A 26,482-nucleotide genomic window follows, 5' to 3' on the forward strand; every position below is an offset into this window, starting at 1 on the left:
GCTGTTCACTTGCTGTTTGCACTTTAACAGGGTTTTATGTGTTSAGTAATGTAAATATATATATGTAAAACCCATTGAAAGTCCAACACTGAACTGATTCAGTGAATCAGCCTGATGCATTTATGCTGAAACCACTTCTGTTCTCTTACTACATTGCCAGGACTTCATTTGAGGGGAATGTGGTTTCAGATGCTGTTAGATATTCTGCAGGGAAATAGTAAGGCAGACTTTATCTTTGGAACMTGGAATTGCCAGGTTTCAAAATGAATACTAATGAGTACTGCAAAACTTGTTCTGACTTTTCTCCCCACCCTCCCGTCCCATCTGTGCAGTGTGGGACAGCGCCAGCTGGTGTGCCTGGCACGAGCTCTGCTCAGGAAGTCCAAAATCCTGGTTCTGGATGAAGCCACAGCTGCTGTTGATCTTGAAACAGATAAGCTCATACAGTCAACTATAAAGTCTCAATTTGAAGAATGTACTGTATTAACTATAGCACATCGTCTGAACACAATCATGGACTACACRAGGTAAAGTGATACTGCTTTAATCTTGCCAAATGTGTGACCTGCACTGTGCTCGACTTAAATGGAAATCTTGGTGTTAGCTGGATATTTACTGGTTCATTTTTAGCAGCCTCTGCACAGAGCTGCTGGAATCCCTGTTTTATGGGTAGGGTGTGTGTGTTCTGGCTTGTGAAGGCTGTGCTTGGCCTGGGGAGCTCCTCTTGTCCCTCTCCTACACTCCTGTAGTGCTGTTCCTGCCTGGACAAACTGGGAAGGGGAGAGAGGCAAGGACAGGAGTCTGTTCCTGGGTCTTGCCCTAATTTAAGACAGACAGCATAGGGAGTCCAGAGGGGCAGATCCCGCCCTATGAAGTTTATTTGGTGTTTCACTTTCCATAGCTTCTGATTATAGTTCATGCAGCCTCCCTCATGCTCAGCTGCCTTGTGAAGGTGTGGTTGAAGGCTAAGTTGTTGTCTCATATTTCACTTTTAGGCTCTCTTGTCCCTTTTGTCACAGAATGGCAGAGTGACCAGTGGTGTGATTTCAGTGTACTTTGTAGAGCTCTCTTTGTGCTGTCAGCAGTGACAGATCAGAGAAGGAGCACTGCCTGTGCTGCCAGCAGGAGAACACCCAGCTCAGCCATGGTAGTGCCTGGGGCTTGGTGAGCATCTCTGCAGTGCCTGGCCATCCATGGGGCAGCTGGAACACTGATTTAGCAATGAGCTGACCACTGACTTTGCAAACTTCCTTGTCCCAGTTGCATGTTTGTGTTTTGTCACAGCAGCTGGTGTGGAGAGGTGTTTTGGGATGGTTATCCCAGATCTGGCAGGGTCTTACAGGCCCTCACGTAACTTGACAAGAAGTGCTGCCAGCTCGTTTCTGGCTGGCTCAGGGCACAGTCCAGAGTCTCCTGGCTGTCTGCAGATGGTTGGGTAACCATGTGCTCCACAAACAATGCACCACACAGACCATCTGCAGAGAGGTGGGGAAGGACACTGGGAACCTCAGCCTGGTCCTGCAGTCAGCCCTGTCTTCACTTGCCAGTAATGGCTGTGCTGCAGTCTCCATCTGTGCACATTTATCCATGTTCACTGGCTTTCTGGATCTTCTTGTGACCATTTATTCTTTTTTTTTTTATCTCCTTGTTTTACAGAGTTTTAGTCCTGGAGAGAGGAGAAGTGGTGGAGTGTGGTACCCCAGACCAACTACTTCAGGAAAAAGGCATTTTCTATAGCATGGCCAAAGATTCAGGCTTGGTGTAGCATTTGAACTTGGCTRTTTACTGTGGGGAAGAGGGAAGTGATACATTTGGAGACCTGTAACTTCCCCTGAGCTGGACTGAACCACAGAGCTGAGTTTCAGACGCAGTGAAATCAGCCAGAGCGTGGTGATGGAAATAACATAAAAATGCAATTTTTTTCTTATTTTTTTTATTTCTCCTTAGTATTGATTTTARCCACCTTTAGGAGAAGCACATGCACTGTGCAAGACACTTCAGAGGCTCCTATTTTTTTGCCTGAAATCTGTCATTACATGCTCAAATGTACGGCAGAGTGATTCATCAGAGAAGCTCAGAAAAGCTTTTTCTTCTCATCTGCTCTTACATTCTGAAGTTCCCTCCTTTTTTTTTTTTTTGTTTAAAACATTTTTGCAAATGCTAGTTATTTGCTTGTTTGCGGATTCCTCATTTCATGAGCCATCTATTGTGGGATGCACTTGGAACATTTTGTGGCATATAGTACTATAGTCCAAAGATTTTTCTTCTTGTGAAATAAAATGTGTGCCAGACTTTGTCATTATGGCATTTACTGTACATGGTTAATGCTTTATGCATTGTCCTAAAGGTTTCCTGTGTTTACAGCGTGGAGCAGCAAGTTCACTGTAATGTCAGTAGTGCTGATGTGAAAAAGCACAGTCAACTTCAAAGCAGTCTTTAAGCATGTCTGGAATGACAATCACTCCGAAACCAAATTGGTACAGCAGGTGGTGCGTGCTCTGTGCAGTCCCTGATCTTACACCCAGCCCACTCAGGAATTCCAGCTGGGGTTCCCAGTGCTGGGGACACCCGTGGGGAGGAGGCTGACAAGGGAGGATTGGCCTGAGCAGAGCCTGCAGGCTCAGGGTGACGTTGATTGTARCACCCTTGGCTTTGGCAGTTCTGTGCTTTCATAGCAGCTCTGCCACATCAAGGACCATTAGCCTTATATCCAAGAAACATGCCCTTCATGCTGCTGCTGTTGACTCTTAAATTTTGTGGGAAAATGTTCTGTTACAGTTGTTTAAAAAAAAAAAAATTAGTGTTTTAAAGTTGTGTGTCAGAAGGGTCTAAAAATTCAACTAGCAATGGAGTCTGGTTTTCAAGATCCATGTTGAATTTTCATCTTTCTGTGGTAAGAAAAAAGTTACTTTTCTAATGTTCTGATTAGTCTTATTTTAAAGGAAAATGCTGGAAKAAAGCAAACTAAGTCAGATGGATCCAAATACTCAGCACTGAGAATGTGGACTTCTGTGATTGATATTGCTGACCTTAATACTAGACAATTGTTGTCCTTAGAGTAAAGCTATTTATTTTTTTGTAAATTATGACTCTCTGAAATTGAATAGACTGAAAATTTCTTTGGTATTTTTTGTAATGACAATACAAATATTTGCAAACAACTTGCAGTAAAAATTGTTTGAAAGAAAACGTGTTATTTCTTGCCTTRTGTTTGACAAAGGGTTTGCTTTGTCAGTTCAGCTTTTTGCCTTGAAAATAGAGATTATTGGTGCTGCTTAGCCTAATCATTCTGCTTGGCCTGATGTCTGGGGGTTGTTAGGGTGATGGATAAGAAGCCATGAGTGCACAGGTAACTGTGCTGTGGTAGGGCTGGATAATTTTGTGATTTGCTGAGCAGAGCAGGAGTCACAGTGCTGCAGACCTTTGTCACCCTCAGTGGTGTCCATGGCCTGCCACATCTCCTGAGCTTGGTGTGAATTGTCTGTGAGGAAATGGAAGGAGCAGGGGCCCACTGGGGAGTCTGGGGAGGAGCTGTGGGTTTTGTTTTTTCAAATGACAGCACACTTGAGCAGCACGGTGATGTACAGGAGGGTGGAATGATTGGAAAACGTGGTTTATAGGAACAGAGAGCAGAGGAAGGGGTCAGTGGGTGAGGGAGGGGCTGGTGGTGAACATTAATGTGGAGATGGAGCTCCCTGCACACACCCAGAGGAGGAACTGAGTATCAGAGACCCCTTTCCTGCTTGGGAAGCATCATCCTCCAGCAGCCCTTTGTGATCCTGCCCTTGCACCCCATCCTAGGAGAGCCCTGGAACGGGGAGAGGAGCTGCTGTTCGGCTGAATTTACTGTGCCTGATTTCAGTGCACAGATTGATACATCTTTGCTGACATCATTAACTGCAACATGGAAGATTTCTCACATCTGGAAAAGCTGATTCTGCCAAAAGAACCACTCAGGATTTTTAGGAGACCTGCAAAAAACACCCTATTTCATATGTGCGAACAGAGCTACTTGTATAAGTGTTCGCAGAGCCAACCCCCACAAAGATCCTTTTGTGGTTTGATGSTGATGTGGCACAGTCACAATTGTGCTTTGGGTCACTGACACCTTTAACATTTTGGCATTTCTGTGCATCTTGTCATCCCCTGGCACACGGAGTGTGAATTGCACAGTGCATGTTTGGCAGGAACTGGGTGTAAATCAATGTGCAACGCCTTTGACTTATTTTCTGGCTTCAGCATTTTCAGTATTGCCTTAAACTTGGAATCACGGGACAAGGATTTTTTTTAAGGCAGCATTTCTCTCCTACATGGTATGTCCAATTGTTAACTCATTTTTATATTTTGCTTTAGGCAATTTCCAGACAATTTCTATGAGATTTGAGCTCCAGATTTGTCACAAGTTTGGGTAAGCTGACAGCAGAACTGCCCTTTCAAAGGTTACCAGTGTGAAAGTATGTTTTGATTATTGTCTCCTGTCGCCTTCCCTCTTCRTGACCAACTTAGGAACAGAAAACGAGCATTTAGAAGATGTTTATGTTGGAGATTACGGAATGCTAAAAGATGTCTGTTTCAGAATTACCCAGCGATGTGGGCAATTCTGTTCCTCTTTGGMCTCCATTAAAAGAAAAAATACCTAACTTTTATCTCAGTGTTTCTAAATGCTCCTGGCTTTGAGATCCTTTGATTAAACCTTCAGAGTGCTTGTAACTTGTGTCTGTTTTTGGAATTGTTTTGTCTGTGCCCTCTAGTAAGAGATTTGGAGAAAGTAGAGGGAAAAACTTGTTTTTTTTCTGGTACCTGAATACCAGTGTGGCAGCAGGCACTGGACCTCCATATCTCAGGCACTTGTCCAGCAGAAACTGTGAACTGCTCCTGGRTTGGGTGCAGAAGTCACTGAACTGCAGTTGGAGAAGGAACTGCCAGATTTTGCCAGTCGGGGTTGATTCTTGCCATTGGAATGCTCCCATTCCCTCCCCATTGCCCCTTTTTGTGTTATATTTGCTTTAGTTTACTGAGGAGACCCATTGCAACACTTGATTCACATTTTTATTTTAGCTTTCTAGAAAATGAGGTGTTTTAACAAAAGTCACAGTAAAGAACAGTATGTCACAGTGTCTGTTTGTCACATTGTCATTTTGTGATTCCTGAGGAGAGACCTGGGCACAGCTCTGACTGCAGACGCTGCTGGAGCTCAGGAGGGTTTGCTTTCAGCTGCTGTTTCAGTTTGTTGAAGCAACATCTGACAGATGACCATGCCAGAGGCTCTGTAGCACATGCAGGAGTTGGCTCACACTGAGAAGAAACCCAGGAACAAACCAGGTCAACAGGTGAGAGATCCTGCTGCTTTCCTCACGTGCTGCTGGGATCAGAGAGGAGGGCACTTCCAACTGTACAAATTCCTCGTGGCCAAATTCGCTTTGGAAGCGTCGGTGTCAGCATTTGGACATGCCCTGCTGTGAGCACCTGGCCCTGGGAATGCTCCAAGGCTTGGGCAGAGGCGATGGATGCTCTGCTGCCCCTCCTGCCCTGCTGAGCCAGTGTTGGAGCTGCTCCTGCAGAGGGAGGGAGTGGATCGGGTTCCCAGCTGTGACAACAGACAGCCCGTGSTCTCCTGTGAGTGGCATCCTGCCTCCTCTCCCCTCTCCCAGTGGTTGTGCACTGTGGATGATGAGCTGTAGCTGCTGCCTTGGAGTCCACATCTGTGTAGGAACAGCACTGGGTCAGCAGTGCTGAAGGCACTGACAAAATACTGCATTTGTTCTGCCTGGAGCTTAGGATMAACTGCAAACAGTTAAATTTCCTTGCTACCAGTTAAATTCCTTCTTGTTGTCCATAAAATCTTGTTGGCTTTTAAAAATAATCTGTGGAATCTTTTAAGTATGGCAGATATTTGGGCTGCATTTATAATATAAATTGGGAATGCTGTGGTCTTTCTCTTTTGGCTTGTTTRAGTCTTGACTGGCTCGTTTTCAGCTGTCAAGTGAAGTTTTGGTGTCTGGAAACATGAAAGTGGAATTGCTGAGTTTCCTATGGAGTAATGTTTATTCCARGTCACCCCTTTCCATCCACTCACTGCAGTTCTGGCTCAAACAAGCTTTGGTTGAGTGTCACGCGTTTTAGAGAGAAACCAAGGTAACATCTCAATTATGAGATCAATTACTCCTGATTGTGGTGGTGCTCTGGGATACTCYACGAGCGAGTCATGCAAGGCCTGATTCTTCCATCAATCTGTAGAATAGTCCCTTCTGAGCTATTAAGTGTTCTGGAGTATCAAATTCAGCTATCCGRCCATTTTCCAAGACTAAAATCCTGTGAACATAAAAATAGAAGTGTAAGTTTGGGGATACACAGCAGCTGTAATAAAKTCAATTATTTTACTTAGTTTTAAAAGAAATTTCAGTACTTGCTGGTTATTCAACCAAGCTTTCCAACAGCTTTTCAGCTGGGGAACAGCTGGRAGAGAAAGAGTTTCTGACGAGTGACTGTTCTAGTGCTGAGTTTGGGAGGAGGATTTTTTGGCAGCTGAGACTGGGGTGAGATTTGTGAACGGGTATTTCAGTTGTGAAACTGGGTGACGCAAGGAGCTGTAGTCATGGTTTTGCTCTCATGTGGGGAAAGGGCTGTGACACAGCATGAAAGGCATCGTGTGGGAGTAAAGGATCTCTGATTAACCTGTTGGGGCCCTGCTGCTTTCAGAGAGATCCTCCAATCTCTAAAGCAGGGCTGGCAGGGTTAAACACGAAGAGGGCAGAAATGAACTTGCTGTTCACTGACGCTGTGGTGTGTCAGTCCCTTCAGCTGCCTGCCTGTTCCCTCCTGCTCAGAAATGTCTTTACCTGTCACAGTCCAGGATGGTGTTCACCCGGTGAGCGATGGTTAACACAGTGCTGTMTCTGAACTGAGTCCTCAGCATAGACTGAATCTGCAGATCAGTTTCTAAATCCACTGCTGCTGTGGCCTCATCCAGAACGAGGATTTTGGCTTTCCGCAGCAGTGCTCGGGCCAGGCAAACCAGCTGTTTCTGACCAGTGCTGAAAGTGAGGAGAGGGWTGGTAAACKGAGGGCAGCAGTCACTTTTCCCTGYRGTCTGAAGAGATGATTCATTTGATATTAATAATAAGAAGGTGATTGTTCCCTTTCTCTGAAAGGGTGGTTGAGGCTGGTGGCACTGCAGGTAGGTAACAGCATGAAACAGCYCAAGGAAGTGAAGGGGAGGTATTGCTATGGCACCCAGAAGATTTGTACTTGGAACAGGATTGCAGAGTTTGTAAGTACTGCACAAAAGCAAACACCACAATGATTACAACTCAGAAGTCTTCCTTGTTGTCCTGTCATCYGGTTTCATGCTGCTAAACAGGGCAGTAATACAGCAATTTGCTCTCTGGCCACCATTAAAAAAAATTGTATTTTTAAAGGATTTAGCCTCCTTATCCAACTAGTTCAGTTCTCCTAGCCCACTGTTTTTCTGCAGAAAAAGGTACCTTAGGTTTTCCCCTTGGTCAGTGCACTTATATTCCAACTGCTCTGGCAAATCWGCAACAAAGTTCTTGAGCTGAGTCAGTTCCAAAGCTGTCCAGATGTCTGCATCAGTGTATTGGTTCAATGGGTCGAGATTCATTCTTAGGGAGCCAGAAAACAGAACTGGATCCTGAGCACAGAGACAGTACAAACAACTCCTGAAATCAATTATAAAAATGAGCTCTGGGGTCCTCCCTGCTGGATGGGAATCTGTGACTCATGTTACACTGAATGGCAGATGGACATGGCAAAGAGGGTATTTCCAACTTGGAAATTGCTGAATGTCCCTCYTCTCACAGAGCCTGTATAAACCCTTCCTAGGCATTCAGGACACTGCTCAAGGATTTTGGGAATGAATTCCATACCTGGGGAACGACGGTTATCTTGGTTCTGAGGTCATGGAGACCCAGCTGGGCAATATCGTGTCCATCAATGAGAATGGCTCCTTCTGCAGCCTCCACCAGTCGCAGCAATCCCACTGCAAGGCTGGATTTCCCAGCTCCTGTCCTCCCAGTGATGCCAATCTGTGGAGTGCAATGGAAAGACTTTGGTTTCRATATTGATTGTTTTTCTCCCAGTTAGAGAAACCTGTCATGCAGTTCCTCTTGGCCTTTTGAAGAGAGACAGCTTTGCATGGATCAGATCTTTAGGGCTGTTCATGATTCACACAGTCTGACAATACTCTCTTAAAGGGAAGCATTTATAGTTTGCAATTTGTATGAAAATGAATCACGAAAGCCTTTGATAGGAACAATAATTACAAGACTTAGTTTGAACAGGGYCTTGATGTGGCWSTGGAATGAAGAAGAGGAATTCTTTKGCTGCACCAAGCTGGACAAGGKGTGCAGTGTGGGAGATGGGCCAGGTTGCCGTGCTGGGTGCAGGCAGGGGCTGTGACCCCTGGTCACTGCTCTCTCTGCTGAAGGAGCTGAACAGTGCCTGTTCCCACCTTCTCATGCCCGTTGATGCTCACACTGACACGCCTCAGGGCCAGCTCCAGACCTGGCCTGTAGCACAGGCTGTAATTTCTAAATTCAATCMTTCCTTCAGTGAGCCAAACTTGCCCTTGGAGTTTGCCATTCAGAGTCCAGGGTGCCTGAAGAGATGGAAACAAACAGCAGTGTTTAAAGCTGATTTAAACTACCCTATCAAGGGGCTATGCTGTGCCAAGACCACCCCAATCTCTTTGCTATTTCCAAACCAGAAAAAGGCCTCTGACTTTCCTTTGATTTTATCCAAAGATTCTGATTTTCTTTACTGGAAATGGGGATGAACGTTTGCGTGCGTATCAGAGTTCTGACACTGAGTGGGTGAATAAAAAAAAATTAAATGCCCCTGTAAACAGGGCTGTGAAAGCCTCCTCTCTCAGGGCAGCAGATGGAGAYATAATTTTAATGATTACTGAACAGAAATTATTGCACTGGAAACTTTTAGCAGCTAAAAGGCTATCTAGGAGCCATCAGTTATCAGAGAGTTGCATCTGAAGTCTCACAATAAATACTCCAAATATGGGCAGAAAAATATGTCTCATTCCATGAGTGTTACCAAGTGAAGCTATTTTAATGGCAATCCAATGCTTAACAGTCTTAAGGAAATAATGATCCGGTGTCATAAAACAAATCCAGTCAGTTGSATAAAACCCAAATGCTGCAGTTCTTTAAAGGAAATGGGACAGGCCCTTTAGAAGGTTTTTTTTTCAGGAGGAATAGAAAATTACTTGTTGGGTTTGCAGAYATGTTCAACCCCTGCTAGTAAGGTCAGGAGTGGATTAGCTACCTCCTTAGGAGTCCTCAGGTATTCTCCCACTCTCTCCACAGAAACAATGTTGTTCTCTATTTCTGTCCAGGAGCGAACCATCCAGTTCAGAACACCRGTTATCTGCCACATGGGAAAAGCATTAGAGCACATGAAATGAGTCCTGACCTGTGCTTGGGAATTATCTCGTATTTTGTCTTAGTGCTTATTTCTAAAGATATCCTCATCAGCTAATTAAAATCAGAAATTATCACATCAGAAAGACTTAAAATGTAAGGCTGTGTTAAAGAACCACCTCCTCCCACAGCACCTTCAGCAAGTTTGCTGAGAATGAAATGCTATTGTTTTGGATGCTGGAGGATGGTGTAGCTATTTCTTAGGCTCATGTGCAACTACTCTGTAAGACAGATGCTGAAGACCTTGCTTTAGTTGCCAAGGGCTTGCTTTTACTTAAGTATAAATTCAGGTGCAGGAGGAAGAAGATGGCCCATATGTGTTTATTGAGGTTCATTCCCTAAGGGGCCATGTGCYGCAGATGCTCTGGGTCTGGCAGGAAAAGGCATCTAGAAAGGCACAGAAGTAGTTGACGACTTCTTAGGTTCTGGAATGCAGTTGCTTTTGCTAAAGGTGAGCATGGTATTATTTGCACACTGGGTTACCTGGAGAGCACAGGAGATGGAGAAGCCAGCAGTTCCTGGACTGAGCTGTGTCCTGGCCATGGCTGCAAACAGGGCTGCAAACAGCACGAGGCCATTGCCCAGCAGCTCCATGTTTGTGGCCAGCCACCTGCAGGAGGAGGAGAGCACAGGAATTGCTGTGATCACTGCACACAACACTGCTGGAGCTGCTGGGGGATTGGTACCTGTCAGCAACAGCTCCAGGGAAGCAAACTCGCTGATTCTCATCCACCAGGAAATTGCTTCTCGAAATAAACCTCTGCTGGTCCTTGTGGGCACGGATCACGCTGCTGCCTTGGAATGTTTCTGATATGTGGGAGTAGATGGGTGACCTGCTGGCAGCCTCCATGCGCCTCAGCTGGCAGGAGGTGGTGACGTAGAAGTGCTGGAACAAGGGAGAAAGGAAAGGGGCTCATCAGAAGGCTCGTGCCTCCATGGAGGTGCTCCACAGGAAATTTGGGAAGGYCTCAGCAAGTGCAATAGTAGGTATTATCCTTGTGTTACAAATCGTTATGTGCAGGTGGGAGATGCCCTTAAAAGCTGAGGGAGTGTTCGTACCTCTGTTCTGTTCTGTCTTTGTTAGGAATAACCCCATGGCTGGGGCAAAGGAGTCCAAGTGTCCTGAACCCAGAAAACCTCTACACTCACAGCTCCTCCTGCAGCTGAGTCCTTTGCTCAGTGGAGAGCAGGGATGTACTTGCACCCTTACTTGCCCTTTCCTCATGCTCAGTCTCAGCTGGCAAACCCTTTGGGGTTCCAGAGCCCAGTGGGAGAGCTCATGGCACACATGGATATTCCTGCACAGGAATTGTGCAGGAAAGGAAAAATGCTTTTGGTCTTTGTGTGATTTATGCTAATGGAGATGAGGAATATCAGGTGGGATTTGTTTTAGACATCAGAGAAGCACAAGGCTCTCTGTGAGGGCTCTGGGGTGCTTTGGAAGGCTGAGCTGATGCGGGAAAGGGGCTGACATTAGTGTGGCTCAGATGCAATTCGAGATGATGAAGCCAGTTCCTGCATGCCTTCACTCCAAAGAAACAGAAGGAGGCTTTGTGCAGGGACAGGGGGCCGTGCTGCTCCAGCCTCTCCTGTCTGTGAGCTCCTACCTGGAATGCAGCATAAAGAGCAGTCAGGGGCACTATGGCCAGTGCTGCCCACGGCGTAGCCACCACAATCACCAGGTAGATCTCCAGTAAGTTGAACARGAATCCCAGCACGGACTTGAGCTTGTCAGGGATGACAGAATCCACAGCATCCATGTCTYTGGAGAAGCGGTTCAGCAGGTGCCCGATGGGTGTTTGCTCAAAGAACAGCATTGGGGATCTGGTGACGCTGCTCAGCAGCTGCTGGAAGAGCTGGTGTGAGGCTAACACCCCACCCAGCAGCACTGCTGCTGTGCAGGCAAACCTGCCAAGGGCTGCAAGAGAAAAGAAATTCTTACAGCTAGGTCTGAACGACTCCTTTGCTTTCCACTTAGTCCTGTGAATGCTGCACCAGTGTGCATTCAAGGAAGGTGCAGCAGGAATGAAACCTCTCTTTAGCAGGAATTAAGCCAAGCCTCAGAGCTGCAGGGTAAGCTGTCCTTTCTATAGGGCWGTTACAGAGTGGCCAAAGACCTTCTAAACAGCTTTATGGGGGGCATGGATTCAGCAACTTAAACATACAGGACAGATTATTCATTCATCACAAARTGAGTTTGACTGGGACTACTATAAATTGCTCAGTGATGTTTTTTTTTTCTTTATTTAAATGGAGAGACCAAAAGAATGGTGGCTATTTTAAAAGAAAAAGGAATGTAGAACTCCACAAGTTTCTCTTCTTTTCTCTCTCTTTTACGTGACCTAAGCCAAGATTTAATTTAGCACGGAGAAGAGCCACCACTTGCATTTTGATATGATTAATTTATGCTGGAAGGATGAAAAGAGATAAGAAAGAAAAGCCTTTAGGGCTGGTGCCARAAGCCCAGGAGGCTGAAAGCCCAAGGGCATGCACTTGTTTATATTCTGAGCAAACATCTTGGATATGGAAGGGAGATGGGAACACGAGAACAATTAGGTGAGCAACTTGAACCAACCTTGAACAGCTCCTAACGCAGCAAAGACTCCAAGCCTGAGCTCTGTGTGCTGCTGTGTCCCGTTGAGCACAGGGTCATCTGTCCAGAGGCTGAGCCAGTAGCCCCGGGAGAAGGACACGGCCTGCTGGCCAGCAAAGGACAGGATGATGTACACACACAGGGCACGGCCTGTCGCCTTCAGGTAGGCTCCATAAACCCCAGCATTAACCTGGAGTGAGGCAGAGGGGAAAAGAGGGGGAGAGGTTGGGAGGATTGAGATTGTTAGCAAAACAAAGTGGCTCTGAAGCAAGGAATGATTTATTGTGGCATTTCTTGGTTATATGTCACAGCCATAGCAACCATGTTGATTCTTTTTTTGTTTTCCTCATGGAGAATAATGAAGGCATACTTTAAGAAATCATTAATGATTATTATCAACTGATGAATGTTACTGCCATAGGCTCATGTTACTTCTGGAATGCACCTRAGGCTTTCCTTATGTGGGGCAGTGGTTTTCCTGTGTTCTTGGGGTGAGAGAGAACTCTGGGTGCTTGTGTGGGGGYCTGCTCATCAGGAGAGGTGAGGAGATCCCAGTCTGGCTAGTGCTGTGCTTCCCTAGAGGAAAAGCTGCCTCTTTTGGGGTTTCTGACTTCACACTCTCATTTCTTCTCAGTCTGACGTGTCTTAGTCTCTTACCCTGCCGTGCTGAGTTGTCTCTGCCTTGGTCAGTCCTCCCTTATTGGCTGCAGCCCTGGTGCAGTCCTGGCTCATGGGAATGGGATCCCTTCCCACAGCAGAAGATTTGACTGAGTCACCCCTTCGTTAAGAAAACAGAAATCCTTTCAATTTTTAGTCATCCATCCACCCCTAAATGCATGTCTGTTTTGAGAGCTGCTGTTTTTGGGGTCCTCCAGGGTGACCCCAACCATTGTCCATGTTTGTCACAGGGAATGGGCTCTGCCAAGCCATGGAGAAGCAGAGGCTTAAAGGATTCCCTCTCTGGGGCTGGTTTGGGATGAGTCTCACCCTACAGCCCTACTGGGAAGTGATCAGCAACCCARTGTATCAGGAGCCTGTAGCTGAGCTCTGTTGTGGCTCCTTGTGAAACACAGAGGAAATGTCAGTCAACCTTCAAATTCCAGAGCAGGGTTTTACCTATGCTTGGGTTTTGCTTGTCTGCTGTTATTATTAATCCACAGATCATTCCCAAACCTGTATCATAMTCAGTAAGAGCCCCCATGTAGGCTTGTATGGAATTTTGGAGTAAGTTCCACAGTGTCTRGGATTGCTGTAAGCTTACCTCAGGGGTTTCTCCTGAGAGGGACCATTCCCAGTGGTGATGGTGCCTTTGGTGTCTCCTAGAGCTGTGAAACAAATGTATTTTTTTCTAAATGCTTTAGAATCCTGTTTTGTCCTGTACAGCCTTTAAAAAACAGGTGATATGGAGGAAARATTCACTACAAAAAATTCTTTCTGAAGGTAGAAATATCAAGATGAGGCTTGAGTAATAGCACATATAGTGGTAATAGTTTGCTGCGTGATTATTGTCCACTAATCTGGATTCAAGAACCARTTTTGAGGTGATGAGTGAGTTAATTTGACTCATATTTTTCCCCACACAAAGACACTTTACTGTGATTGGGCCTCTGCTTTAAGTGTCCGTAATGAAACAAATGTGATATGAAGGAAACAATTGGCTGATAGACGTAGTAAATAATGATTCCCATCCATTTGGATTACCTGGCAAACCAGCACATGGCTTCTCTTCTGCAGTCACATGTGAACGGAGAAATTCTGCAAAGGCCCCATTTCTCTGTAGGAGTTCTTGGTAGGAGCCAGTTTCTGAGATCATTCCATCCACCAGAAAAACAATGTTGTCCACTTGAGGCAAAATGTTAATTGTGTGAGTCACCAGCACACGAGTCTGCTTGAATAAAGAGGGAACGGTTACAATTTTTCTGCTGTCAATACTGATATTAGTATTTCAGGATCAAATTTAGGCCCCAAAAATTCATCAGTCTGAATGGAATTTAAGTGCATTTTCTTTTATTTACATTTCTGAGCATATTTGCACAGAAAATTACACATAGGAAAGGACATAAAAGTAATTTTTCTCTAGATAAATTGGCAAATTCTGCTTTTCTAATATACAATCACATTCTTTGAGTGCTCCTTAAGTCTGATACATTCTCCTTAGCCAGTCATTCTGTTTCAATACAATAGTTAAATTCTGATACTTGCAGCCAACCCTCATGGAGAGAAAGGTATTTATAATCAGATATGTTTGTTTTAATTGGACTTTCTAAYGCAAGATGCAATGCTTTCTGTTTTCCTTCTATAATGTGAAATTGAATCAAGTGTTTCTAGGCAATTTATGTTATGAATCCAGCATAGCTGCCCTAGCATCCCTTCTCATGTAACCATGTTTATTGCCCAGAATTGACAGTAGAGAAATACCAAGGGACAACAAAACACAACCAATGCAAAAACAATGGAGGAGAAGCGTTTCAGTGATGAGAAATGCAAATGTGCCACTGAACTGTTCAAAAGGAATGGGATGAGGCATCATGGTGACAGAATTTGGAAGAGATCAGAGAGCTCTGCCAAACTACTCTAGAGGTAAATCTCAAAATGAGGGAAGGATGATGTCGACAGACCAAAGAACTGTACTCTTGCTGTAAAAGTAAGGCTGGCACTAGGCACAGGGTTTGCATGAGGATAAAGACAGCCTTTCTCCTCCTGGGTGAGAGTCCCTGCAGGACTRCCATGGTCAAAAACCATTTGTGAGCCTTTGATAAAGCAGTAACCCACCCTACTGGAAACATTCCAGGGCTCTGCTAATTAGAGACACTATGCAATTGTTTAGAGGTCAGGTTTAGAGCACACCTTGTCCTTCAGCAAACCATTGGGTCCAAGAACACGTTCAAAAATGTGCTGCCCAACATGGGCATCCACAGCTGACAGGGGATCGTCGAGCAGGTAAATCGGAGCCTTCTGGTACACGGCCCGAGCAAGGTTCACTCTCTGCTTCTGCCCTCCAGACAGATTGATTCCCTGTGGAAARGATTGACTCTTTATTCCAAAGCTACAGCATATTTGTCAGCTGTTGACTCCATTTCACACTGAGGCTTWATGACTTCCTTAGTTTTAAATCAGTGCCTCTCTCTCCCTCCGTCCCTCCAAAAAGGGCTCTTGCAGAGGCAGAATGTCTTGAACAACTCCCCTCCTGCAAAAGAGCACCCAAGGATGACCTGGATGCATTGATTTTTGTCTTAAACATCACTCATGTTTCTGGTTAGGCCAGCAGAAGGTGGGCTTAAATTAAATTAAGTCGTGGCCCAGCTTTTCAGAAATTACTGAGCACCTGCCCGTTGCAAGTGTAGGTTTTTTCCTCAGTGTTTTAACCTGAAGTTGTAGCTATTCAGGGAAAAGTTGGCCCAAACATAAACCCAAGCCAGTACCTTTTCTCCAATTTCACTCTTCTGCCCTGCAGGGAAGGTCTCCAGATCAGGGTGCAGTGCACAAGCCTCTGTCACTCTATTGAACCAGGTTTCATCCATCTCTTTCCCAAACAGAATATTATCTTCCACTGAAGCATTCAGAACCCAGGCTTGCTGGGGGACATAAGCTGCAGYGTCCTATAAAAGTGGAAGAACATTAGCAAACTTTTCCATAAGCTCAACTTCACACTGTGGGGACTCATCTTTGAAGAAAAGCTCAGTTATGGAAATCTGGAATGATCCTCACCACTGACAGGTCTCAGAAAGCTTTGCAAAATATGAATCTGCATTGTTATTATCTTACAAGGGAGTAAACAGAGGTGCAAGGACAGGATGCAGTTTAACCAGGATGACAGCTCGCTGTCAGAGTGGGAGATAGAAATGGGTCTTTGACCAGTTYCAGCTCCTGTTCCCAAAGTTCAGGCTCATCTGAGAGGCCTGCAGCACCTTCAGATAATTCAGTGTGTACTGACACATACAGGCTGTGTCACAATTCACCAGTAAATAGGTTTTCCTCAGGTATCTGGTGCTCTGGTTAATACCTTAAGGCTCCTGCAAACAGGAGGCTGCAAACAGCCTAAATAAAGAGAAGCAAATGTGGAGGGGAAGGTTCACCTTCATGGTCACGCAGCCACCCACGGTCTCCAGCTCGCCCAGGAACGCTGCCAGCAGTGAGGATTTGCCAGCACCCACCTGCCCAACCACAGCCAGCAGGGAKCCCTGGGGCACGGCGAGATCGATGCTGTGGGGAAAAGGACAGTCTCTTACTGCGTTTTAGATACACTTTCTGAAAAGAAAATGAATGTAATTATTATCAAAAGCCTTGCTATTGTTGGGTTTATATCAAGTAAATCCCCTCATTTCATCCCTTCAAAGACACCACCAACCAGAAAGTCTTTATCCACATACTTTATCCACTGAGTTTCATACCCAGATCCCCTCTCTGGAGATAGGCGAGACAAAGCATTRGATGTAAAACATTCCTGAACATCAAATGCTTTCAATGCTTGTCTTCTCTAACATGTCAATGCCTTTTGAAACAAGCTTGTAGCAATGTCATATATAACATTACATACCATCTGTTCTACTTTTTTGATTTCAATTACTGTCATTTCATATTTGGATGAGAAAATTATTTAAAGAAAACAGTCTCCATATCCGAGGACAACATCCAGATACAGGCATCTTCCCATTTATGTGCTAACAAACATAAAAGCAAGATTAGGTTGTGTCYGATTTTATAATTTTCAGAATTCAACACTGAATATGAGGCAAACTCAGAAGCCTCTGGATATTCCACCGTGGTTTCACTTAAGCCCTGAGGAATTAGTTCATTTAGCATCCCCTGACCTACAGAACAGAGAGATAACTAAGGGTAAGTYTGTACCTTCTAAGGCAAGGAGAAGTTTCTTTGCTCCAGGAAAAAGTCCCATTTCTTATGGTGATACTCGTCTGTACTAAGATATGAAGAGAGACAGACCACTTGTAAAGGCAAAGGTAGCWACAGAAATGTCCCTACTTATGTGATTTTATGTTTCAGTGAGCATTTATGTTGCATAAAATGAAGCTTTTTTATGAAAAGAAGGGGTAAATGACCAGATTCGATTTCACTGTTAGAAATAACGAAGCCAGAGAGTGACAGTAATGGACAAATATTTTTCTCTTGGCTGTACTAGACACCCTGAGTAGAAGCTGAACAATGGAAGTTTGTCCTAAGACAAGAGCATGAATATAAACGCTCACCAGAGCCAGAAGTGTTTSTGCTTGAGCTCTCAGGATTCAGTTCTTCCAGATTCAGAAAAGCTGCTAAGCGGTTTAAAGAAACTTTGGCCTGAAATGAAGCAGCACAGAGAAGAAAATAAGATTTAGAGCAGAAAGGGAGCAAAAACCCAAAGTGAAGACTCAACTTGAAGACCCACTTAGAATACTGACTAGGTGCTAAGCTGCAGATGCTGTAGGCTTAAAGAGCCAAAGGCAGCTCTCCTTTATGTTCCCTGCCTTTATTTCCTCTGAGCTTAGCAAAACCCCATATCCTTCCCTGTGCTTCTGGTTCAGTGAAATTGGTACTTTTTCATCCAATTCATCCTGCAATCTCTCCAGTGATTGCTTCTGTACATGAAAATCTGTGACAGTCTTGGAGTGCAAGAGGAAAACGAACATTCCTGGTTTCTTCCTGAACAATGAATTGCTTTTCTCTCTGGCCTGGGCTAGCTATGTTTCCACTGATCCCCTGTGGAGATTTTGCTCCATCTATTTTCATTTCTGTGATTRAAAACAGAGCTGGAAGCACCTCAGATCTAATGATGCTTGTGTTTCGGTACAGAAGACTTAGGAGTAATTCTTGTTGACTTCTTTGTCAATATAAAGGAGCCTTTCTGAAAGCAAAGTACCTTCAGCTGCAAGCCCCTGCACCTCACCATTTCACAGGGGCAATTAAAAGCTGATGTGCAGARCCCTAAGAAATCCCTACCTTTACCTGTTAATGGTGATATGTAAAAACCCCCATAAGGCCAAAGGAAGAGGAACAGGGCCTGCAGTTAACCTGGACAGCAGCGTTGATGGAGAAGGGCAGGAAGGAGTTGGCAGTGTTGAGGATRTTGATCAGTGCTAAGGACACAAAGGCTTTCTCAGCATCCAGCACGTGTGTGYTGTCCACCAGGGTGTACACAGCAAACATGACCAATGTGATCTGAAAGGGAGCAAAGGAAAAGCACAACATTGGCTTCAGAATGGTTCAAGGGTGACAGGCCGTCCCTCAAGCCTCTGGAACTCGTTTGGGTAAATCCAGGCAATTCCCTGTAGGTGCCTGCAGATACCACAGGCAGAGCTCTGGCATGCTGGTGACAGAGCCGTCTGACCATTTGATGTCTGTCCTGCTTGAAGGAGGTTTTGCAGCCACAGCAACTCCTGTGACACCTCCAGCTCCAGGCAGATATAATCCTTAGCTGTCCACAGGAAAAAATCCCTCCAGGCAGGATTACAAAGAGGAATGTAAGTAATATCCCATGTTTTATGTAGGAAGGTGATCACTCACCAGGAAAGTTGATGAATGGAAAGATACTAGAGATGCTGAGAAGAGAATCTGGGATCTTTTTAAGGCCTGAAGTTCTTGCTTGCGGATTCCAAGCACTTTCTCCATGAAGGTTTTCTCCCAGCCATACAGTTTGATTACTTTAATGTCACTGAGAATGGCATTGGTGAGTTTGGCCCTCTCRTCCTTATGTTTCATCTGGATTTCCTGTAATAAATGTTTGAGTTTTATAATTTAATAGGTTGTATGTTTAATGGTGCAATTATTCTGGAGAAAAATACCTTATTCCTGCCTCCAAGTCCTGAATAAATCTCCCTGCAGTTGAGCTTTGTATACTGCTTTGCTTACGAATCTTCCAGGCTGGGAAGTATTTTACTTTTTATCTTCAGAGATTTTTACTGGCAGTACATAAAAACAACAGAAAAGTTGGGCAAATGTGGTAAAAGACTGAACATGCAAGAGCTTACCCTAAATTTCCAGACTTGCAAACTTACCCCAAATTTCCAGAATTTGCAAACTTCAAATTCTCCTATATTACTTCAATCATGATAAGCATGAATAATAAATACAAGCCATCACATAACTCAGTAAACCACTTCACTTTTATGATGCAAAATGTACCTGAAACTGACTCCTTTTCTTGGTGATCACAAAATTCAGAGGCAAAAGAAAAAGGAATACACCAATTGCAGTCAAGGCAGATGGCCCTAGAAGCTGCCAGGAGAGAAAAAGCAAAGAGAAGGAACTTGTGGTGATGACTAGAAAAGACTTTTTCATTCCCCTTGCTCACCTTCCCTCCTGTTTGAATTTGTACATAACAATCCTCTGGCTAAGCCTTTGCCCTCATCTCGCCTTTGCCTTTCCTGGCAGTTGTGCTCCCTAAGCACTGTGGATTGTTAACTCTGCAGGCAGGATAGCTCCTGTCATCAGGCTGTGCTGAATTTATTTGCTCCCTTGTTAGGAGCTGGGTCAGTGCTGAAGGCGATCCAGAGGCACGCAGCCAATTCCAGCCATTCCCGGCTCTTTCCRTCCCTCCTTGGATGCGTTCAGAGGGACATCTTGTGGCTGCCCTCTGTAAGTGACCCCACACAATACCAGGTTTTCCTTAAAAATCAAACCCAAACCCTCAACAAACTATTCTTGCAGCATAGATAACGCAGCATTTGCATCAGGGTGAGATGAAATGGTGGCATTATCCTGTGCCATTATCTTGGGACAGCTCTGGGATCCCAGGGTTTGTAATAATTGTGCATCAAAACTTGTTTCTCATGCGTTAGTGACATCTCCCTGGGGATGGCTGGAGAGGGGAGTGCTGGTGGACACAGAGTTACAAGGATTGTCTGCACAAACAGTCTGTGAACAGCAAACAAATGATGTAATTGTAAATTATGTGTGATTATGTTCCAACCACACTGAACTTGTCAATGTCACCAGAAAAGGGACAGTGACTTTTCATCAGTCTGTGCCATGGCTACCGATTTACATAGTCTCAGCATCCTGCCAGGCACGAGGCACAATCCATCCTGGAATGGAAAGGATCATCTCCAAGGCCTTTGGAAAGCTCCTGTGAATCACCTGTCTCTACAGTGCTCATACTTGCATTTGGTGTGTTGCCAAAAACAGGGATAAAAAATAKGGCTCTGTACTGCTGAGGAAATACGACACATTGATTAAAAATGGATCTTTTAGATTATCATCCATTATTTCTAATTCAGGTTTGGCTCTCTCCTTGCCAAGCTCCTTGACACCTATGAAATCCAAAGTATCCAATACTCTTTTTGAATGTCATGTAACTTTGCTGCAGGCTGTTTCACTCATCCTGGCTTCAGGATGAGGTATGTCCAGTTGCTAATTCAGACCATTCTCCATTATGTTCTGGAACTATGCCAAGGAGCTGGAACTGAACTCACAACCTGCACTGGGCCACCACCTTTTGGTTGTAAAGAGAGGTGACAAATGGAATCTGAGGCAGGAGTTTGTCAGTCAGCTCAGAAAAACCATACAGTCTCCTAAAAGGGGCTGAATGCTGAACACACAGGTGAGAAGATGAACTGAAGGATCAGGCAAGGATTCTATGCCAATAAAAATACCTTACAGAAAGAAAAATGAATGCACCATGCTACAGAGCTAAGAAAAATACAGCAATTTCATGTAATTCAAACCAGTAAGTAGAATTTTGAGAGTCCTTTTTCCTTTGGTGTTTAGAATAGAGAGGGATTGATAGATACTGTCACACTTTACCTGCCACAAGAAGACAAAGCAGATGATAATCCGAATAGGAGCCAGCCAGGTCCCATTAAAATAGATAATCAGCTCCATTAGCTTTTGCACATCAACAGATACCAGATTAACAATTTCACCTACRGCTGCTGCTTTCCTTGAAGCATTTGACATAACTAGGATCTAGAYAGGGCAGAGAAGAAAGGAAGGACATCATCAAACAGCAGTTTTGGTCCAAAAGTCAAACAGCTTTCTTCTCCTCATAGAGAACAAAGAGAGGGAGAACAATGTCAAATTCCAGATATTGAAACCATGCTGCTGCCTGGGTCATGGGACTTCACTTTGAGACGAAGCATTTACTCCTTTCCCCAACCATCATTATGCTGATTTTTGCTCTTTCCTTTTCTTGGCTTTTCCTTCAGAGGAAAGCTCTGACAAATGTGCATGCCACATATTGCTCAGAGATGAATATAGCACAGTTATATCCCAGAACTAATGACATCTCCTCTGATACTGCTAAGAAAAATGTGTTAACACCATAACCACTAATATAGGGCTGGAGAAACCCCAAAACTCAAAAAGGATCTTCAGTCTCACCTTCCTGTACACGAGCCCTGTTAGTGCAGTTCTCAGCCTCAGCCCCAGAACAAGGCACATGTACATGTAGCGCTGCTCAAACAGAGTCTGGAGACAGCCCAGCAGGAACATGCTGAAGGCATAGAAATAGCCAAGCCAGCTCGGTGCTTCCTTGTCTTCAATGAACTTCAGGAAAAGGCTGCAAGACAGGAGCAAAATGCTGCTGTATCCAAGTGGAACTGATGGCAAATCAGACACAGAAATAAACTGGCAGAAATACTGGTGATTTCCCTGTATTTTCTGTGGCTGAGGTTTATCAGTGAACAGCAGAAGAACTGGAACATATCCTGATTTTTGAAATCTAGCCAATCTCAATCTCTGATCTAAGCATCCTCTCAGGAGAGACCTCATTTTCAGTGTTTAGGGTGGCTCCTGATATTCATGAATTAGTCACAAATATGCAAAATGGTAGCTGTAATCTACGGGAGTCACTGACATTTCCAGATCTTCTCCTAATCCTAATGACTGAGAAGGGATATCATGCAATGCAGGTTGGTGTTCTACCAATGGAATCCACAAAGCATTTTATCAACTAAGAAAGCTATTTAAGGTGTGTAGGATGCACAGCTGGGCTCTGTGTAAATCAGAGAACATGGAGCCTTAAGACTGCAGCAAGTGGCAAGTGATGTGATACAGAGAACCATCAGGTAACTCCTGTTCTAGTGAAGCTGTCAAATGGCTTGGTGCATCCTGTCCTYCCCCCTGCAGGAACACAGCAGTGCWGRCAGYRTGCACAGCTTCAGACAGTGGCTTTGGGTATTTCCTCCTGACTTGGCAGTGGGCTTAGCACAAATGATAACTGAGCTCCTTTCATTGGCAAGAGAAGATCTCCAAAGGTCAGTGTTTGTGTTTCTGTGGGTGCTGACACAGCCCTGAGCTCATGGACACAGCAATCTTGTGTGTTTGATAGAAATGCATTCTAAATATGCACATACCTCAGCAACTTTGGGGTCGAGAACAAGAAGACATCACAGGTAACTAAGCAGACAGTGCTGAGAAGGAAGTAAGTTCCAAACATGCTCCAAAACATTTTCAGTAAGGGCCYGCTCTCACTGTGCTTTGATTGCAGTAGAGCCTCTGTCTCCTCAGCTTCTGCTGTGCCAGTTTCATTTTTCTGACCCTTTTTAAGGGTAGCAGACTCTGTTTTTCTGAAGGAAGAAACAATGAGAAAGCTAGCTCCAMCTGGAGAAAGCTTGGGAATTTTTTACCTTCCAAACACCAATAAATATCTCGCGCTGGATCTCATACCATGTCCAGGATAAATGCTCATCAAAAACTGACCCCTCTCACGAAAGTTAGTTCTGTGCTTCCAGGAATGGAAAGATGATTTTAACACTTAAGATCAGATTTTGCACWAAGGCACTGCCCAGCTGAGCCCATAGTTGCTCCCCAGACCAATACTCACTGCTGGCTCCTGCTCTGACACTTCTTCCATTCTCGTTCTGCCCAGGCAACAATTTCTTCAGAGGAGTCCTGTTTCCTCACTGGCCACAAGTCATCCAGCCCCAAGGCCTGCTGAGAGCCTTTCCAGAGGATCCTGCAGGACACAGAGTGCAGTCAGGGGAGCACAGTGGGATCTGTGGGGTGTGCAGCACTGTCAGAWCACAGGGCATCAAGGCAGTGCAYCACAGACAGCACACAAGCACTAACTGGCAGTACAACACGACTCAGGATTGTCCTGTCCCAGAATTAACAAGAAATGTCCAGGAACAACAGTTCTGCTTTGAATCCTTGGCTATCTTCTGTCACCACCATGGGGATTTGCAAGTCAGCCCTAATTTCTAATCCGTACTGAGAGTCTTGGATAGCAGGGCCAAAGCTCAGTTTAACTTTCTCTGGACGAAATGCAGGTGAGACCTGATCAGAGTGGACATTAAGGCCAAGGAATGTAATTGTTTCACTTCTGAATGCTCAGCAGCATGCTGGGCCTATGTTCCCTTCACTGTTTTCCCTTTTCCCAGCACTTGTTACAGCAAGATCTGGCAGGCAGAGAGGGCTGTTGCTGGTGTACAGTGATTTTTTGAGATTGATGAGATCTATTTCAAGGTTGGGAGGGCACTGGAGGGGTATTTGGGAGGCAGAAGAGAATTATCTAGAATGACAAATTTGCGTTTAAACTATTTTATAAAAGTAAGTTAAATTTTTATAATTTGATCTCCTGAGAACACCTAAAGTCCCCAGACAAATAATTTAAATCCTCACTCCCTAAGCTAACTTTGGAGCTGAGATATTTCCTAYTGACTGCCATCTACACCCTCTCTGATCTTTGATGCTGCTGCTTTTTTCTGACATTGTAGCAAGCCCACATCTTCTGTTTTCTTACCCAGAGAACCACCAGTATGTGATTTTGGAAAGAAAGGAGCTGCTGGCTTCTGGACACTGATTCTGATGGGAGAGAAAACACGTGTGATATTTACGTGTAGAAGAGGGCATGTGTCAGATGAATATCATTCCCTCCTGTGCTTCTCCAGGAAAAGCAATCAGTTATCCCCCTTCCCCATTCACTGAACCAGAGTAAGTATATTGTGGAGGATTAGTGGGATGGGAGATTTTGGAGAATTGGACTGCAAAACGTCTCAGGTGAAAGAAGAAAGAATAAAACATATTGATTTKCTTGAACACACAGMTTCTGCATACCCATACCACCAACARAGTACCACTGCACAGGAGAGCAGCAGTGGGGGAAGCAAGAGGAGCCCTATCCACTGGTTCCAGTGACAAAAAACATGAGTATGGATAAAGGTCTTTAGTTTTGAAAAGCATACATAGCGAGACAGAGCTCTGTTATCCCAAATTCTGCCAGTTACCTTTTAAAACTATCAGCTTTTATACAGAATGATGCATCTTACACCACTCATGTGCCTGTGTATCCCCATGAATTTAAAATCCTGTTTCAGCAATGAAAGGAGGCATTAGGAAAAGCCACCTGATACTTACAGGATTGTCAGCTTTCGAGAAGAAGGGAGGGTGATCAGCTAAGCAGAACAACACAAGCTCCCCCAGCACCAGGACAGCATAAAGGTATGTTGTTACATGGTGGAAATGGTCTTCCAGCAAGCCCTAAGGAACAGAACACTGGTGAAAATGAGGTGAGAACCTTCATGTTAAACCAGAAGAGAAAGAGCTTCTCATGTTCTGCCTCTGCAATAAACACCCACCACAATTATAAAGTGTCATCTATCTTTTTGCTCAAGCAGGTATTTCAAGAGAGGAATTTGGTTCTCCCCCTTGCAGTCAATGAGACAAAACCAGCCCTGTTGTTTGGAGACTTTGTAGCCCTGCATGTTAAAGATCTGTGATCTCACTTACTCTCTCCAGGGCATGCTGRATTTTGGAACTAGCCATCACAAGTGCAGCCACAAATGAGAGCAGCCAGTAAATCAATAGGACCCCTGAAGACTGGATGCCCATCATCCTTTCTGCTTGGGTAAGGAACAAGGCAAGGACCTGTGAGGAAGTACAAATTTGTCCAAATAAATACCTGCTAATGGAATGACAAACATTGTTATCAAATTAATGAATAYGATAGAGAAAAATCAGTTAGCTTCTTGCCCAAACATTTCAAGATGTTCAGAAGTATTGTTCCTAAAAGGCTAAAACTGAAAGGCTTTATGTGTAATTTTGCACTCAAGAATGTCTCCAGACAAGGCAAGTAATAAAATTACAATTGGTTCAACAGGCTGGGAGGATTTAGGCTATAAAGATACAATGACAGAATGGGAGAATAAATACTTATTTATTGAACAGAAATCCCATTTCACTCTAAACCATATTAATTGCATACGGTGATTATGAGAAATGGCATCTTGTCTCATTGTGAGACCTCTTTCTAAACTCCACTGACACCTCAGCTCCTGCCAGCTGTGCTCTGCCCACAGGGTCTGCCCCAGCTCCAACCCCCTGATGTGTCACACAGCACAGATGCACAAAGTGCATCCCCAGCCCTCTACTCCCCARCAGCCAAATCTGTGCTTAGAGATATCAAGAAATACAAGATCTGTCCCAGGAGGCCTGAGCTTGGCCATGTGCAGACAAACAAGGGAAGGATTACCATTGTGATTCCCATCACAGCAGGGCTAATGAGGAATGCTGGACTCYGTGGGATTCCTTGGTTTTTCTCCCACACCACAAAGAAGACATTAGAAAAACACAGTATTACCAGGATGAATCCAAGTACCTGGGGCAGAGACAGAAAACACACACTGGAATGGATGGAAATGCTGGGACAATCTACAAACTGAATGATTCAAGCAGAATCCATCAGGTTTTGGATTGAGAGTGTTATGGAAAGTGTCAGGGAATCAAATGGAAGTACAGGGGAGAAGATCTTATGGCAGATCTTCCTAAAACTTTACTTGATTTTTAGTGACCTGACTTTACCTGAGTCGGTAAATGTCAAAGTAAACACAGAGATWGATTAGCARGAAAGAATTAATGATTTAGAAAAGWTAAGTTCTGCATCAAARTGGTGATAATGTTAGGACCAAACCCCAYGTGTCACCCTTACCATTTTGGCTTTGAAGATGTGGGACATCCTGATGTAACCTTTGTTTGTGTGCCGAAGGTACCAGTAGTAGAAAGGAAAGCAGATCCAAAGATAGGCACTGGGGATCCAGGCAGTGATGGAGCTCTCGAAGCACCCGGTCAGTCCCGGGGTGTTTGCATGCCATGTCTGGTTCCAGTCCTGAAACAAACAACGCACACGTGAAGGACATGATGCACAGCAAGGGACAGGAATCCCATGACGGGAAGAGGAAGCAGAGAAWGGTTCGCGAATTGCTTGCAAATATTAGGGGAGTTTATCAATTTTGAGCATGGAAATCCATGCAAATCCGGACTGATGGACTCACTGGAGCCCTTTTACAGGGATTTCTGTAGTGGGTCCGGGCTGCGCCCTCACTCGCAGCTCATCACAATTACTGGAGCTGAATACTCTGTTCAGTGCTCGGGCGAACGCCCGTCCGGGGAGGCAAAGTCCGCGCCACAGCAGCGTCTGAGGGGAGCGCACACTGCCCGCCTGGCGGAGCGCCAGCCCCTGCCCTCACTCCCTCAGCCCCGGCCCCGCGCAGGGAGCAGCGAACCCGGCCGG

The 26,482-nt window shown here is 44.7% G+C and overlaps 2 protein-coding genes across 2 annotated transcripts in view; one reads left to right on the forward strand and one right to left on the reverse strand.

Annotated features, from left to right (window-relative positions):
- ABCC1 (ATP binding cassette subfamily C member 1) overlaps positions 1 to 3,285 on the forward strand; it is a 48,164-nt gene extending 44,879 nt beyond the window's left edge. Inside the window, 2 exon segments of the mRNA XM_057367337.1 lie at positions 333 to 527; positions 1,657 to 3,285. Of these exon segments, the coding sequence (XP_057223320.1) occupies positions 333 to 527; positions 1,657 to 1,765 (304 nt within the window). The 3' untranslated portion in view covers positions 1,766 to 3,285.
- Positions 3,286 to 5,034: 1,749 nt separating this feature from the next.
- LOC130574198 (ATP-binding cassette sub-family C member 6-like) overlaps positions 5,035 to 26,482 on the reverse strand; it is a 22,345-nt gene continuing 897 nt past the window's right edge. Inside the window, exons 2-31 of the mRNA XM_057367263.1 lie at positions 25,901 to 26,172; positions 25,445 to 25,570; positions 24,703 to 24,840; positions 24,331 to 24,453; positions 23,717 to 23,778; positions 22,799 to 22,930; positions 22,329 to 22,541; positions 21,355 to 21,532; positions 20,779 to 20,940; positions 19,159 to 19,251; positions 18,541 to 18,744; positions 18,049 to 18,195; positions 17,250 to 17,337; positions 16,894 to 16,963; positions 16,122 to 16,248; positions 15,468 to 15,644; positions 14,893 to 15,060; positions 13,747 to 13,933; positions 13,307 to 13,370; positions 12,703 to 12,823; positions 12,028 to 12,235; positions 11,060 to 11,370; positions 10,139 to 10,338; positions 9,936 to 10,062; positions 9,298 to 9,399; positions 8,471 to 8,617; positions 7,887 to 8,045; positions 7,485 to 7,651; positions 6,840 to 7,034; positions 5,035 to 6,312 (exon numbers count right to left, since the gene is read on the reverse strand). Of these exons, the coding sequence (XP_057223246.1) occupies positions 6,204 to 6,312; positions 6,840 to 7,034; positions 7,485 to 7,651; positions 7,887 to 8,045; positions 8,471 to 8,617; positions 9,298 to 9,399; positions 9,936 to 10,062; positions 10,139 to 10,338; positions 11,060 to 11,370; positions 12,028 to 12,235; positions 12,703 to 12,823; positions 13,307 to 13,370; positions 13,747 to 13,933; positions 14,893 to 15,060; positions 15,468 to 15,644; positions 16,122 to 16,248; positions 16,894 to 16,963; positions 17,250 to 17,337; positions 18,049 to 18,195; positions 18,541 to 18,744; positions 19,159 to 19,251; positions 20,779 to 20,940; positions 21,355 to 21,532; positions 22,329 to 22,541; positions 22,799 to 22,930; positions 23,717 to 23,778; positions 24,331 to 24,453; positions 24,703 to 24,840; positions 25,445 to 25,570; positions 25,901 to 26,172 (4,577 nt within the window). The 3' untranslated portion in view covers positions 5,035 to 6,203. The remainder of the gene's footprint in view (positions 6,313 to 6,839; positions 7,035 to 7,484; positions 7,652 to 7,886; positions 8,046 to 8,470; positions 8,618 to 9,297; positions 9,400 to 9,935; positions 10,063 to 10,138; positions 10,339 to 11,059; positions 11,371 to 12,027; positions 12,236 to 12,702; positions 12,824 to 13,306; positions 13,371 to 13,746; positions 13,934 to 14,892; positions 15,061 to 15,467; positions 15,645 to 16,121; positions 16,249 to 16,893; positions 16,964 to 17,249; positions 17,338 to 18,048; positions 18,196 to 18,540; positions 18,745 to 19,158; positions 19,252 to 20,778; positions 20,941 to 21,354; positions 21,533 to 22,328; positions 22,542 to 22,798; positions 22,931 to 23,716; positions 23,779 to 24,330; positions 24,454 to 24,702; positions 24,841 to 25,444; positions 25,571 to 25,900; positions 26,173 to 26,482) is intronic.

Source organism: Malurus melanocephalus, unplaced genomic scaffold (assembly GCF_030028575.1).
Source record: "Malurus melanocephalus ecotype Western Australia unplaced genomic scaffold, MMel_1.1 scaffold_77, whole genome shotgun sequence".
Lineage (NCBI taxonomy): Eukaryota > Metazoa > Chordata > Aves > Passeriformes > Maluridae > Malurus > Malurus melanocephalus.